Below are 13,571 nucleotides of genomic sequence, written 5' to 3'. Positions count from 1 at the left end.
CGACATGCTCAAGACGATGCGCCGCCAAAGCCGTAACCAACTCTCTCTTCCGTCAAAACACACAGCTGATGCTTTATCAGAGTACAACCTCAAAAGAAGGGTGGATCTGGTGAACAGCGTATTAAAAAGGCGCATGCACAATTCATGGATACGCTAGACCAGCTGGAATTAAGCCTCTTGCGTTGTCGAGAAGTCTTGGAACGAGCAGATCGTCAGGCGCAATCTGCTGCATTGTCAATTGGTCAAGATGGGTTACCCGAGTTATCCATCAAGCATGATCCAGACAATCAACCCGTTGGTGGTCTAGCTGATTATGCACAACCGGAGGCTATGACCATTATTGACTTGGAAGGTCGAAAACCATCAGAAACACCCGTTGCTTCTGACAACAATGCATATGGCATGACGCCTATTGCACAAGCTGCCGAGACACCCGCGTCACTCTCGCTAGATACGCGCATACCGACTGTTGTGAGCCAGGAAAGTGGAGCCTTATCTGCCATTTCTGCTGGGAATGCCCTGACCTTTCTACAAGATTTGGGGGCTGCTACGGGTCCAACAGCGTCGACGGACGGTGCTGGTGGTCAAACGAATTTGCCGACAACGCAGACAGAACAGGAGCAAGAAGACGCTGCTGTTGCCATGGCATTGGAAGGGTTTGATGTGGATACGAGTATGTTTGAGTTCTTTGATGATGGCGCTTTTGACTTCGGGATGGATTGATGGACGGGGCTATTGGATGAAAGGCTATGGACGCTTGGTGAGCAGCTGAGACAAGTCAGATGGTCTACCAAGGTCTCTCGCAAGTACGCTTTTTCGAGGAGCATCGACATCTGCATTGCTCTTCACCTCCTTTGACATCTCATCACATGGCTTTTGGACCTCAGGAGTCGAAACTGAGACTCTCATCACTGAGTCAGTGAGTCATCAGCTCCCATGACTTTCTGCAGCTCTGAGCAGTTCAATTTGGCAACGTGCACCTTCATCTGCTCCAAAATATACAAGTTGCAGGTATATGAAGCAGACAAAAGCCTACTCTCGGGGCTACGGCGACTAAGCTAGCTGGACCAGCAATAGCTTGATGCATGGCAAGGCTAGCACAGGGCGCCACAGCGACAAGCAGTATGGATGTCGTTGAAACAGGAATGGAGAAGGACACAGTTGAGCATGGATAGTCAGCAAGAAAGCTGTGAGACACTGACTGATATACTCCATAGACAGTTACAAGCTGCGTCGTTGAGACTTTCGACCCCTTGCATGATTCCCCTGAAAAGTATAGCACATATAAGCATGCGACGGCGCATCTGTCTTGCAGTATAGAATATAGAGTCAGAGACATGCCGTGCAGCCATGACCGTCTTGACCTGCGAGCTGCTTCCGTATCACTCGCTACCTGGCTAGCTATTAGAGTCTCTGTGACCAGGCTCATCAAGTTGTTGCGCTCAAGAGACTACAGGTAGATGAGACCCTACGTCTCTCCAAGCAGGATCAGCTAGACTTAAGGCTGCTTCTATATCAGGCCTCATAATCAGAGTAGTTTCTGCCCATTGCCAATCTACCTGGCGACTGACCAGCTGGCTATGGCTACCTTGTCGACTTTCCCACACACGGCGACACCCTCACAAACCAGCTCACTCTGGGGGATCATGGGTGTCATGCTCCCTCTCCTCGTGCTGCTGGCATGCTGGATCTACCTCGTGCGTCGACAGCGACGACTGCGACTGGCAGAGACACAGGCACAGTGCAAGGACTTCCAAACACCCTCTGTGGCACAAAAAGTACTCCTCCACTTCCAGCACTACGAGGAACCCTTCGTGTATTGGAAAGCCCTGGAATTCTCCTTGTTCAAGACCTATGCTATTCCAACGATCAGTAAGCTCCTGTCTGCAACGACGCAACTCGTTGATGATGCGGCAAAACGCGCAGAAGATACAAGTGTCTTATTGACCATGGCATCTTACTTCCAACTCAATTCGGAAGAAGCAACGCTGGCGATCGCGCGTATAAACTATATCCATGGTCGTTATGGGTCCAAGATCTCTCAGGATGACTTGCTATACACGCTCAGTCTATTTGTGATTGAGCCAATGACTTGGTCAAAGCGATTTGCCGTGCGCTCAATGCTGCCTGAAGAGCAACAGGCAAGCTTCGTCTTTTGGCGCACGATCGGAGAGCGTATGGAGATTCACTACATACCCGAGTCGTTGGAGGCACTCATCGGATGGTCTGAAGCGTATGAACGTGAGAAGATGAAGTATGCAGACACAAACAAGCAACTCGCTGAATCGACCATCAAGGTGTTCCTTGCGCCTGTCCCACGACTGCTGCATCCATTCGCACGCCGAATTATCTATGCACTCTTGGCAGATCGCCTACGTGATGCTTTTGGATATCCACAACAACCGTACTGGGTGCATCTCCTCATCAGCCTTGTGTTTGGGTTGCGTACGCTCATTCTTGCCAACTTGATCATGCCGATTCGTCATGTCACCGCTCCCATCGCCAAGACGCCCAAGGGGAAATTTCAGCAGCACAATTGGCGATTCTCACCACACTATGTAAAACAATCCCTCTACAATACGTTGCTTGCTGCACTCTGGGGGTTCAATGTCAAGCATGACGCAGCGAAGTACATGCAAGATGGATTCATGGTGCAAGATGAGATTGGACCTGCAAAATTCATGCATCAGGGTCGTGAGCAGGTTATTGCTCAAGCTGACAAGATGCGTGGTTGTCCTTACAAGTAGTTGATGCGCTTCGTTCATTCTCAGTCTATATTGCCAATGACATTCTTTGTCCAATGAGCCGGTGCGAATGGTTTGACGAGCTGATCACTCCCAACGACTTGTCCAGGTCCAGCATTGAGCTTCTCAAGTCGATACAAGGCAAGCCCGAGATTACCCATTCGCCCAATAAGCTTGCCAACTGGTCGATTCGTTCCTTCCAGCTTGATATCCTGCTTCCCCTGTGTGTATGCAATACTGCCATCACCCGCATCCATTTGGGATTCTAACGCATCCGGCAACGCTGCAGCAGACTCTGCAAGACGTACAGGCAAAATGCGCTTACGAATGACACCCGTATGATAGGTTCGTACAGTCAATTCCTGTCCCAAATAACAACCCTTGTGAAAGTCAACACCGCCCATCAAGTCAAGATTCCGCTCAAGTGGCAAACCTGATGCATCAAGACCAAACTCGTGGGCTCCCTCGGGAATAGCACGGAGGAAGCGACGCTTGATATAATCAGTGAGTGGCGTATCGTTTGTATGTGATTTGATGAGGTCTGGTTTTGCAAGGACACGCAGACCCATGTCTGGTCCACGCAAGTCGTCCTGACTAGTCTCAATCAGCTCTGCAGGCATTGTCGATGCAGCATCCGTAGAAAAGACTGATAGAGCTAGAGGATCCACTTCCTCGAGCACAAACTTGCAGCGAAGCTTATACCGCAAGAGATGTTCCTTCACAGCAGCGACCTGCTCTGCGTCTACTTCTAGGTAGCAAGCATCCTCTGCGATCTTGTAGATGAATGCATCATGCAGCACGCGTCCCTGTGCATTCAAAAAGCAAGTATACTGCGATTGCGGCGACTTGAGGTTATTGGTTGTTTGCGTCTGCAGGTACTTGAAGGTATCTCTGCCAGACAAGCGAAGCAGAGCCCTCCCTACTAGATGGCAGGCAGAGGGCATAAAAGCAGTGGAATCACAAGCTAAGAGCGTTGAGCGCAGTTGTGACTGTCTATATGGATGCGGTTGAGGAGCGCGCCTCTCACAGTGCTCATGGACCAAGACTCAAACTACAAGAACAGCTGGAAGGAAGGACATCGGGAGGATAATCAGAGGCAAGGCGTACTCGAGGGAATAGCAGTTACAAAGGCCCTTTCATCTCAAGGTCTGAAACCGAGATTCTACAGAAGGGCCATGTCCATTGACCGCATTGCAAGCACACCACCGCTGCAGACACCTGATAGCCATGCGCATCCGCAGGAACAGTCGCTCGAGCAGCTTCGGTCCTTCATGAAGAAGCGGACGTGCTATGATGTACTGCCAGTCTCATTCCGACTCATTGTCCTCGATACAACCTTGCTTGTCAAGAAATCACTCTCAATCTTGCTCCAGAATGGTAGGCTCAGCCCGGTACTTGTCAGTCGCCAAGGTGTTAACTCAATCACAGGTATTGTCTCGGCGCCTTTATGGAACAGCGAACGGTCGAGTTTCGCTGGGCTCCTTACATCGTTTGATTTCATCAATGTCATTCAGTACTACTATCAATACCACTCATTCCCAGACGCGGTCGCTGAGATTGATACATTTAGGCTCGATGGCCTGCGCGAAGTGGAACGTAAAGTCGGCGCGATACCACCAGAGACAATCAGTATCAATCCTTCAACGAATCTGTATGATGCGTGTAAAGCGATTCATACGGCAAAAGCGCGGCGGATACCGCTTGTGGATCGCGACTCGGAGACTGGCAAGGAAATGCTGATAAGTGTCTTGACGCAGTACAGGATTCTCAAATGGCTTGCCATCAACGTATGCCCTCTTATTTAACTACACAACTAACGACAGTGCAATTTTACAAGTCAGTTGCGATTACCACTGAAGGACATGGCGCTTGGAACCTATGGCGACATCATTGCGACAGCGACGATGGAATCGCCGTGTATTGACGTGATTCATCTCATGTCCAAGCTTGGTGTCTCTGCTATTCCCATTGTTGACGCGCATCAAGTCCTCCTCAATATCTTTGAAGCGGTGGATGTCCTCAATCTGATTCAAGACGGCGCATACCACGACCTCGAAATGACTGTTGGTGAAGCAATCCTCAAGCGTGGGGATGATTTCGCTGGCGTCCCAACCTGTACAGTTTCAGATACACTCGAGGGTGTCTTTGATGCAATCCGGCGGACACGCGTCCATCGATTCGTCGTTGTGGAGAAAGAGTCTGGTAAATTGCAAGGAATGTTGAGTCTCAGTGACATCCTTGGCTACATCTTGTAAATATTGAAGGCCCAATCCTGTATGTGTTCCTCAGCGATAGCGATGCTTTAAACATAACCCAACGTGCACTATCTATTTCCTTGTCTCATGATTATGCTTATGCTTGTGACCATCTAAACCGGTGACTATCTACATCATGCTACTCGCCAAGTCCGCATACAGGCCACCCTTGCTCAGCAAGGCAGCATGCGTACCGCGTTCAGCAATACGACCGCCATCAAACACGAAAATCTCATCTGCATCAACAATTCCACCGAGGCGGTGAGCAATTTGAAGGCATGTACGACCTTGTGTGCCTTGTCGCAATGCAGCGTCCACGAGCTTTTCATTCTGTGCGTCCAGCGCAGCAGTTGGTTCGTCCAACAGTAACACAGGTGCCTCGCGCGCTAAGAACGCACGAGCGAGGGAAAGTCGTTGGCGTTGACCACCAGAAACGCTCACACCACCCAGACCCAGGGTCGTATCAAGTCCTTGTGGCAATGTCTCGATGAATCTCCAGATTTGAGCTTCCTGGCATGCTTTCTTCAATTGCTCTTCTGTTGGATCTTGAATGGTGCCAAGGGTCAAGTTGAAGCGTACCGAGCCAGAAAAGACACTGGGCTCTTGAGGGCAGTATCCAATTCTCCGACGAAGCTCGTCTAGTGGGTAAGCAGTAATGTCCAACCCATCCAACAAGATGGTTCCTGCAACCGGTGTGTAGAATCGAGCAAGCAGTGAAAATAAAGTCGTCTTGCCACACCCAGACCGTCCAACAAAGGCAACACGCCTTCCAGCTTCAATGACAAACGACAAGTCATGAACAACATACTCGTTTCGAGATGGATACCGGAAAGTCACACCACAAAATTCAATCCGGCCGCATGGTGCCGGTAGTTGTTGGCATTGACCGCCTGATTCTACCCGCTTGTTGAAGCTGGCAAAGATTTGCTTTGCTGCCATCTTGGCACGCGAAAAGTCTGGCGCCATGCTGAACATCTGACCGCTGGTCTGTGCTGAAAATAAGAGAGCTGGCAGGACGATGAAGTACTGCGTGGTAGAGTACTCATTGCGATCAATCAAGTAGCTTCCCCACCAGTAGGCAAAAGCATAAATGATGAACGGGAGCGTATATGCCATTGCCAACAGAACGGTAGATGCTGCCATGAAACGCCAAGTGTCTTTGTACGTGCTTTCTAGCTTCTGCGTGTATCGCTGATACAAGTCCGCCTCAAGGGACAACGAAGCGATTGTTTTGATGTTATTGACAGCCTCAGAGGCAAGTGCTGCTGAATCCTCAAAGGCAGTCTCGTTACGGTGCTGGTTGTGTGAGATGACCTTGAGACGCGCATACCCTGCAAGGATGATGAGCGGCACTGCTGGAAAGAGTACCAGCGCAATCTTCCACGCAACAGCATGGGCGAGAATGACACCAGATAGGATGGATGTGGTGACAGAAAAGGCTGTTCCGATGAATTGACCGGACAGACCACCCAGGGACGCCGTATCTGTATCGATTCTCGAGGCGATGCGGTCAGCCGAATTATCTTCATCATCATAGTACTCAATGGGCGTCTCTAAGAGCTGAGCAAAGACTCGATTCTTGACACGTTGCGTCAAACGCACACTCGAGACGCCAAAACTGAAACCCATAAAGAAGTAGGCAAGCAAGGCGACGCCTGCAATGAGGACAAAGAAGCCGGCGAGGAAGCTTGCGCGTGAACGAAGAAAGTCTGGATCATTGACGGCATTGAGCGCACTGATGAGATGACCAAAGAGCAAGGCATCTGCTGCGGTGATGCTGCCTGCAAAGAAGCTGCCACATAGACCGAGTACGATCCAGCGCTGTTCTGGTCGAGCGTGCGTATAGATATCTCTCAGCAAGCTTCTCGTGGGTTCCTCCGCAGCATTATCATCATCAATAATAGGCACATCATCCATGAGTAAGGGTTCCTTTGCGAGTGAATCAGGCGTACTAATTTCCAAGTCTGATTCGCTTGCAACGTCTTCCTTTTCAACGGGCAAGATGGATTGAAGTGCCACCATGTCGGCATATCTACCATCTCGAGCAAGCAAATCAGAATGTGTACCTGACTCAACCACTTGCCCGTCTGCCATGACCAAGATCAAGTCAGCCTCGCGAATGGTGGACAAACGATGTGCCACACAAACAGTCGTGCGCGGCTTGCCACCTTCGTTGGGTCGACGCAGTGCTTCTGCGATATACCGCTCACTGAGCGCATCCACTGCTGAGGTTGCTTCGTCCAATAGCAAGATGCGTGGATTCGAGATGAGTGCGCGAGCGAGGGCAATACGTTGACGTTGACCCACAGACAACTTCGCACCGCCATTTGCACCGACTTGAGTGTTGTAACCTTCCTCGAGCATCTCGATGAATGTTGCTGCATATGCATCTTCTGCTGCTCGCTGGATCAGTCTTCTAAGGGTGTCAGGAGCTGGTAGAGGCCCGTATTTGAGAAGACCTGAAGCGATATTGTCATGAATACTACCGGAGAACAAGACTGGCTCTTGACTCACAAGTAACATTTGCTTGCGTAGCGATGCAAGATTGAGGTCTGTCAATTCAACCCCATCAATCAAGATACTCCCACTGGTCTTGTCGTAGAATCGCTGAATGAGGTTGACGAGGGTACTTTTCGAGGAGCCACTCGGACCAACAATGCCAACAAACTTGCCAGCTGGGATGGTGAAGGTAAAGTCGCGAAGTACTTTTGTCTGCGGTGCACTCGGGTAGGCAAAGTCGACTTTTTGAAGCTGTATGTGTGCATCACAATCAGGAGAAACATGAATCCCATCGGCACTCGCGACATTGATGGGTTGGACTTGTTCGGCTTCATGACGAATCTCTTCTCCTGCACTCGCTGCAGTACCAAAGATTTGCAGAAAGGGACTAATCATACCCACCACAAAGGATGAATCAATAACGAGGGAGACAACGACATAGGTATCACCGGCACCAGCTTGATCCTGAGAGACAATCAGACGTGCACCTTGCCAAAAAGCCAGACCATTCGTCATGAAAATGACAAAATAGATGCAACCCGTGGTGAGCGCACCGACAGCCGCACGCTTGATGGTATCCCGTTGTGAGCTGGTGGTGATATCTGCAAATCTTTTGGACAAGACGGTCTGGGCATTCAAGGTCTTGAGGAGTCGGATATTTTTGAAGCATTCTTGTGCAAAAGTGGTTGACTCGAGGTTCTTTTCGTCGATGCGTTGATTGTAGCGTGCAGTGAGACGACTGCCCACTGTGACGATGATGAGGAAGATTGGTACTGCAGGGATCAGGATAGCAGTCAACATAGGATTGCGAATAAACCCAACGATGAATGCCGATAGAAAGTACGACAGACTTTGAATGAGCAAGCCAGCTTTATCGCCTGTTCCAGATTGAACGAGATGTATGGATGAGCCGAGTTTTGATGCGATTTCTGCGCCTCTGCCTTCAACATTGGACACATCCGCGTAAAGCAGTGCCTTGACGTAGGCTTCGCGAAGACGCACACCATTCTTCATACCAATCTGGCTGAAGAGTGACATGTATGTCCACGACACTGCAAAGAAGGAGATGGCAATGAGGATGAGCACCCAGATCCTATTCTTGATATTGTCGTAGTTGCTCCCAAACGAGTCAATAATGTCACCTGAGTATTAGCAGAAGCTATACAAGTAGGGATGTACCTGTAATGTACGACATGACGGGCAGTGGTACACCTGCTGCAATGGCTGCCAAGACGGCAAGTGTCATAGTATACCATGGCGTCCCTTTGTACAACCTGACGTAACTCCTGACCAACCCCTTTTTCGATGTCGATGTTGCAATGTCCGGCTCAGCAATTGTTTCAGGCATCTGCACAGTGATGTCTTGTTCTGCAGTGCCCGTTTCAGCGAAACCGGTACGGGTTGGATTGACCATAGGGTGTTCCAAGTTGCGCATAGCAGCACTGTATGGATGTTGCTGCTGCTGGTGTGCTGTGTGAGGGCCATGCTTCTGGTCTGAGGAATGAACCCAGTCAGCTTCTTGGAACCAGTCGAGGCCCGGAGAAAGAGGCCTTGTAAAGTCGCGTGGGGCAGGTGATCGGTGTCTGCTAGGTTGCGGCGAAGACATGCGTGAAGAGATGGACTGGACATCGGATGCGTGTCTTGCATGACGGCCGGTCTGCTGCGGTGACCGTGCTCTGGATGCTTGCGGGCGTATTGCTCTTGGAGAAACAAGAGGTGGGGTCGTGACAGGAGAAGTTGGTGCACTGAGGATCCGATCGAGGGAGTAGACACTTTCCCTAGGACTCGCTAGGCGTTGTGTGTCCCTGCTGGCCGAGTCGGCGTTAAATGCAGTGGGCTGGCTCATGGAGGACTAGTCCTGGATAGCTTCGATGGATGTAGCAGCTGGTGAAGATGCTGGGCCATGTCTTGCCTTGTATATTTCTTTTTCTCTCTTATGTCGGTGTCTGTGCCCTGTTCCATCTGTTCGCTGCTGCTGCTGCTTAATCTGATCTGATTAAGATTTCCCTCGTCGGCAAGTTCCAGAGAGCAGCAGCAGGCAGCAGCAGGCAGCATTTTCCATTTTGCTGGGCAGCCGTCATCGTCATTTGCAGATCAGCATGAGCCGCAGCACAGCCCAGCAAGTTGGCAGCAAGCCCTCATATATGCATGGACCACAATCCGATAGATGGCACTGCAGCAGAGACCGTCGCTGGTCCGAGAGGCTCGCCAATCTCTCAGCTGTATAGACAACCATGAGTGTGATGTGCCTGCAGCTGTCCAACAGTGGCAGGCTGGCAGCTTGCATATGTGCGGGCTTATGCATATGAGGATCACAGGGCCGGTACGCTGGCTCGCTACTGAGTCGCGACTCGCTAGTCTCAACTGCGGACCTGGGCCTGTGCACTGGAAGAGCTACTGCCGATTGCAACACTGACCATGCTCGAGGAGACGGAGGTCGTAGTGCAGACATCTGGACCATATTCCAGCTTGAGTACTGATTGCCGGTTTACACTGTGATTCTTGCTACTACCAGCTGCATATGCATTACACTTCGTCCACTGTCACCTGCTGCTTCAAATATCTACCGTCAGCCATATCTATCACATCCCTTGATCGTAGCTTACAACGAAACATATTCTTCCTCACCGAACGCTTCATCTCTGTTGCTTGTCCATTCTCAAATTGTGCCGTCGCATCACCTCCGAGCTTCTCCTTGAATTGGGCCATGAGCCTCGCATCGCGCTCAAGGATAGATTCCTTTGGCTCTACTGTAGCTTGCTTACAGCCAGGCGGCTCAGTAGAAGCAACGCTGCCTGTCAAATCTGTCTCTTTGCCTGTAAAAGCAGCTGCCGTTCGTGTTATATTTTGCACAGACTGCGCAATAGGAGAAGCTTTCTTAGTAGAGTAGCAGCACAGATGGTCTGCTGCACGATGCGCGAGTCCAGTCTTGAGGATTGAGAGCAGCATAGAAACAATGAGCGAAGCAGAAGTAGTCTTGGATCTTGCCACCCCCGTGCTCTCTTTCAGTCAAGGCAGCTCAGGTCAAGTCACAAAAATAGTCTTGTCATAATCTAGCTATACATGTCTTCATCACTAGCAATACACAAAATGTCATACGCAATTCAGACTCAATGTTCACCATCATCAGAGGCAGTCTCTTGTACTGCCTGCTTCTGGGCGCCACGCTTAGGAGCACGTCGCGTTCCAACTGCAGCCTGTTTACCAGATGCAGCAGCAGAGTCCAAGGATCTCTTCTTGGTGGCCTGTTTGCGAGGCTTGGCAGGCGCCTTTTTGGTCTTCTTGGTCTTCGTATGCGTCACGACCGCTGGCTTTTCTTCCTCATCCGATGCAAGTTTGACTTCAATGGGCTCATCCTTGGGCTCATCTTTGGCAATGGATTTGGGTGTCGACGAGGCCAATTCATCCTCGTCAGCCAATGCAGGGTCCGCAACTTCTGCCTGCTTCGCCTCCGCAGCCAGCTGCTTCTTGATCTTCTTCTTGGGGGCTGTGGCCTTCTTGGCCCTCTTGGGCTTCTTGGGCTTGGTCGGCTCTTCATCGCTGTTCAAGAGCGGCATGATGTCCTCCTCCGTATCATCCTCCATCGCAGCCTTCCTCTTCTTTGTAGGCGACTTGGCAGGCGAACCAGCCGGTCGATTCTGGTCCTTCGGCTCCTCCACCCAGCCGTCATCGCACACGATCGGCTCCCAAGTGGTGTAGTCTCCAGGCTCAATTGCGCCAATCTCAATGGCATGAGCCACTTTATCTTGGTCTCTGGTCATGTCAGCCAATACTCAGTTTCATCATAGACACATACTCTTTCTGCAAGTCCGGCATACCATCCAACAACCCAAATGCATCCGATCCAAACTCCGAATGCATGTTGTTCATGACACGGTCAGTGATGCATCCATAGTGACGCCACTTGTACGATCCATGCCCTTGAACATCCACCCACACACCAAGACGCATGGCACCCTTTGGGATTTTCAAAGCGCGCTTCTTGCATTCCCCATTCTGGCACACGGCGCGCCCTGATTTCGCATACTCGATCCTGTACGGCATTGCGGCAACCGTACTGCAAGCAAGCGCAGGATAGGGCGCTGTACTCTTTGATGTCGCAGGATGAGCACTCTGTTGACTCTTTAATGGGTGCGTTGCGGTGTTGCCCTTCAGATGCCACGACACTTTGGACTTCAGTTCAGCTTTAGCGGTCTCACAGCAGTGTATATAGCTCTCAATCATCTAGCGATTCAGGTCGAGGAAGTGAGAAGAAAGGTTAAGATCGTCTAGCTGCTAATAGATTAAACTAGGTCAAGTGCAGTAGAGGGTGACTCACAAGAAAGTCAGACAAATGGCTGCGGGAAGCTTCGGTCGAAAGGGGTCAGCCCAGAGATATATCCGGGAGGCATACGCTTAGAGCCTTGTCCTTTGTACCAATAAACTTGGGTCAGGTGTAAATTGTTCTGCGTTTCGTAAAAATTCGGGTCTAGAATTGGCCCGGTCGGCTTCTTGCGGAGCCTGTATGAATAGAGACCGTTGAATTTGAAGCCTCGTATCAACGGAAACGCACCATCCAAGACTGTGTCCAATTCAGAGATCAAACTCGGGTCATAATCCTGCTTGGTGCCCACTTGCCAAGCTAAGCCATTGACGTCGAGGAGCCAAGTGTTCACGGGCCCCACTCCCCAAAACTTCAAATCATCAGGAAACCAGCCAAGAATGCTCAACGTTGAGGCATACTTTGGGGGAAAGCACCAACTCAAACGGGTGGTATCGAAGTCACCATAGAGATGCGCGTCCTCATCGGACTCGGTTGCTAAGAGCATCTCGACACCGAATCCAATGTTGCAATGACAAACCCTGGGACCTGCTTCGTCATCTGTGTCGGTGGGAGCGTTTACGCCGCAAGCTATCCTTCCATCGAACCATGCCTTCAGTTCCATGACATAATCGTGGAGGGGCACGATTTTAATAGGACCCATCGAGCCACGCGTAGAAGGTTCAATCGTTGCAGCAATCTGACCTAACCATTCTGCGAGAGTTCTTTGAAGCGACCGATATGCTGCGCTCAACATACCCTGGTCGCCGCACGGTCGAATAGACTTTGTAGAGCTCGAGCTCGAGGAAGCTGTCGATTTGATTTTGTACTGATTTGTGGCGGGATCTATGTCCAAGTCGACATGCTCGGTCTCAGCTTTGAGGCGCCAGCCCAAATGAATCCATCCAAGATTGCACGAGTCGTAAGGCGAAGGAACGCGGTTGAACTGACCACGGTCCTGTTCTGCATATGTATTCCAATGCATACTCATATCACCATTATACATGGATTGCACTGTATCCTTGACCATCCATTTCAGTACGCGGCGAGCTTCAAGCTCGCAAGTATCGTAGCAGCTCAAGAAATACATTTCACCTTTCTTGTCAAATGCAGTAGATGTTGGAATCATTCGTTGAAAGATAATTTCGAATGGTCGAAAGTACGAATCAGATGCAGTTGCCTTCTGTTTGCCTTTATTCTTGATAGGCTTGAAATCCGAGCCGCTTTTTTTGCCTTTGCCTTTGAGGAAATTCATAGGAAGCACTTCAGTAATAAGACCGACAACCATCACCAGAACGACCAATCGCAGGCTGACCATGACACGAATTGCCATGAGGAAGCTGAGAGTCGTATCAACACGGATAGTAACGGCGTGTTCTTGCGTTGGAGTAGGCGTAGCTCCGCGGCCAAGCTGACAAAATGCAGGCCGCCAAAGATGAGAGCAGACCTGTGCTGGAGTGATAGGTAATGTCCTCAAGCTGAAATTCGATGAGGGTGCGTGCTGGTATCTTAAGGCAGTCAAGAGCTGCAGGCTTCAGGGGCTTGCGAATGGTTGAAGGGTCCTTAGCTGCGGATTTGCGCATTGGCCACCTGATCCGCGAACTACCCGATATCACATCACCATGTCATGTTTGCTGATCATATTCAGGGGCAAGCAAGATACGAAGCAGAAGATTCTTTCTGTGTGCCTAGCGAATTGATTGCTGTAGAGACAGGATCAGAACGTCCAGGACGGCCATTTCAGCTCGGCTTGCAGTATCCACAGCCTACAGG

At 50.4% G+C, this 13,571-nt stretch overlaps 7 protein-coding genes across 7 annotated transcripts; 3 read left to right on the top strand and 4 right to left on the bottom strand.

Moving 5' to 3' along the window:
* Window positions 1-33: 33 nt before the first annotated feature.
* On the top strand, window positions 34-1,333 carry BCR37DRAFT_193819 (uncharacterized protein). The gene is made up of 2 exons (XM_040866325.1): window positions 34-647; window positions 942-1,333. Exons 1-2 carry the CDS (start codon window positions 145-147, stop codon window positions 1,060-1,062), a joined length of 624 nt encoding a protein of 207 aa, XP_040722236.1. The 5' UTR covers window positions 34-144; the 3' UTR covers window positions 1,063-1,333.
* Window positions 1,334-1,580: 247 nt separating this feature from the next.
* On the top strand, window positions 1,581-2,662 carry BCR37DRAFT_395626 (uncharacterized protein; the record flags this gene model as incomplete). Its single annotated transcript, XM_040871647.1, has 2 exons — window positions 1,581-2,602; window positions 2,641-2,662. The coding sequence occupies 2 exons, from the start codon at window positions 1,581-1,583 to the stop codon at window positions 2,660-2,662; spliced, it is 1,044 nt and encodes a 347-aa protein (XP_040722235.1).
* Window positions 2,663-2,860: 198 nt separating this feature from the next.
* BCR37DRAFT_334877 (uncharacterized protein) lies at window positions 2,861-3,661 on the bottom strand (the record flags this gene model as incomplete). Its single annotated transcript, XM_040867161.1, has 1 exon — window positions 2,861-3,661. A coding segment is annotated over one exon (801 nt), but the record flags the coding sequence as incomplete, so codon positions are not given.
* Window positions 3,662-3,783: 122 nt separating this feature from the next.
* Window positions 3,784-5,068, top strand: BCR37DRAFT_384184 (nuclear protein SNF4). Its single transcript, XM_040870188.1, has 3 exons — window positions 3,784-4,121; window positions 4,173-4,531; window positions 4,568-5,068. Exons 1-3 carry the CDS (start codon window positions 3,920-3,922, stop codon window positions 4,997-4,999), a joined length of 993 nt encoding a protein of 330 aa, XP_040722233.1. The 5' UTR covers window positions 3,784-3,919; the 3' UTR covers window positions 5,000-5,068.
* Window positions 5,069-5,128: 60 nt separating this feature from the next.
* BCR37DRAFT_352290 (P-loop containing nucleoside triphosphate hydrolase protein) lies at window positions 5,129-8,744 on the bottom strand (the record flags this gene model as incomplete). The annotated part of the gene is made up of 2 exons (XM_040868118.1): window positions 5,129-8,640; window positions 8,678-8,744. 2 exons carry the CDS (start codon window positions 8,742-8,744, stop codon window positions 5,129-5,131), a joined length of 3,579 nt encoding a protein of 1,192 aa, XP_040722232.1.
* A 1,846-nt stretch (window positions 8,745-10,590) lies between these two features.
* BCR37DRAFT_384182 (uncharacterized protein) lies at window positions 10,591-11,210 on the bottom strand. Its single transcript, XM_040870187.1, has one exon. It carries the CDS (start codon window positions 11,080-11,082, stop codon window positions 10,609-10,611), a length of 474 nt encoding a protein of 157 aa, XP_040722231.1. The 5' UTR covers window positions 11,083-11,210; the 3' UTR covers window positions 10,591-10,608.
* Window positions 11,211-11,338: 128 nt separating this feature from the next.
* BCR37DRAFT_336541 (poly polymerase and DNA-ligase Zn-finger region-domain-containing protein) lies at window positions 11,339-11,536 on the bottom strand (the record flags this gene model as incomplete). The annotated part of the gene is made up of 1 exon (XM_040867234.1): window positions 11,339-11,536. A coding segment is annotated over one exon (198 nt), but the record flags the coding sequence as incomplete, so codon positions are not given.
* Between the last annotated feature and the right edge of the window lie 2,035 nt (window positions 11,537-13,571).

Source organism: Protomyces lactucae-debilis (assembly GCF_002105105.1).
Source record: "Protomyces lactucae-debilis strain 12-1054 chromosome Unknown BCR37scaffold_27, whole genome shotgun sequence".
Classification (NCBI taxonomy): Eukaryota; Fungi; Ascomycota; class Taphrinomycetes; order Taphrinales; family Protomycetaceae; genus Protomyces; species Protomyces lactucae-debilis.
Note: the sequence above shows the minus strand (reverse complement) of the source record. Positions and strands in the feature narration are given on the sequence as shown.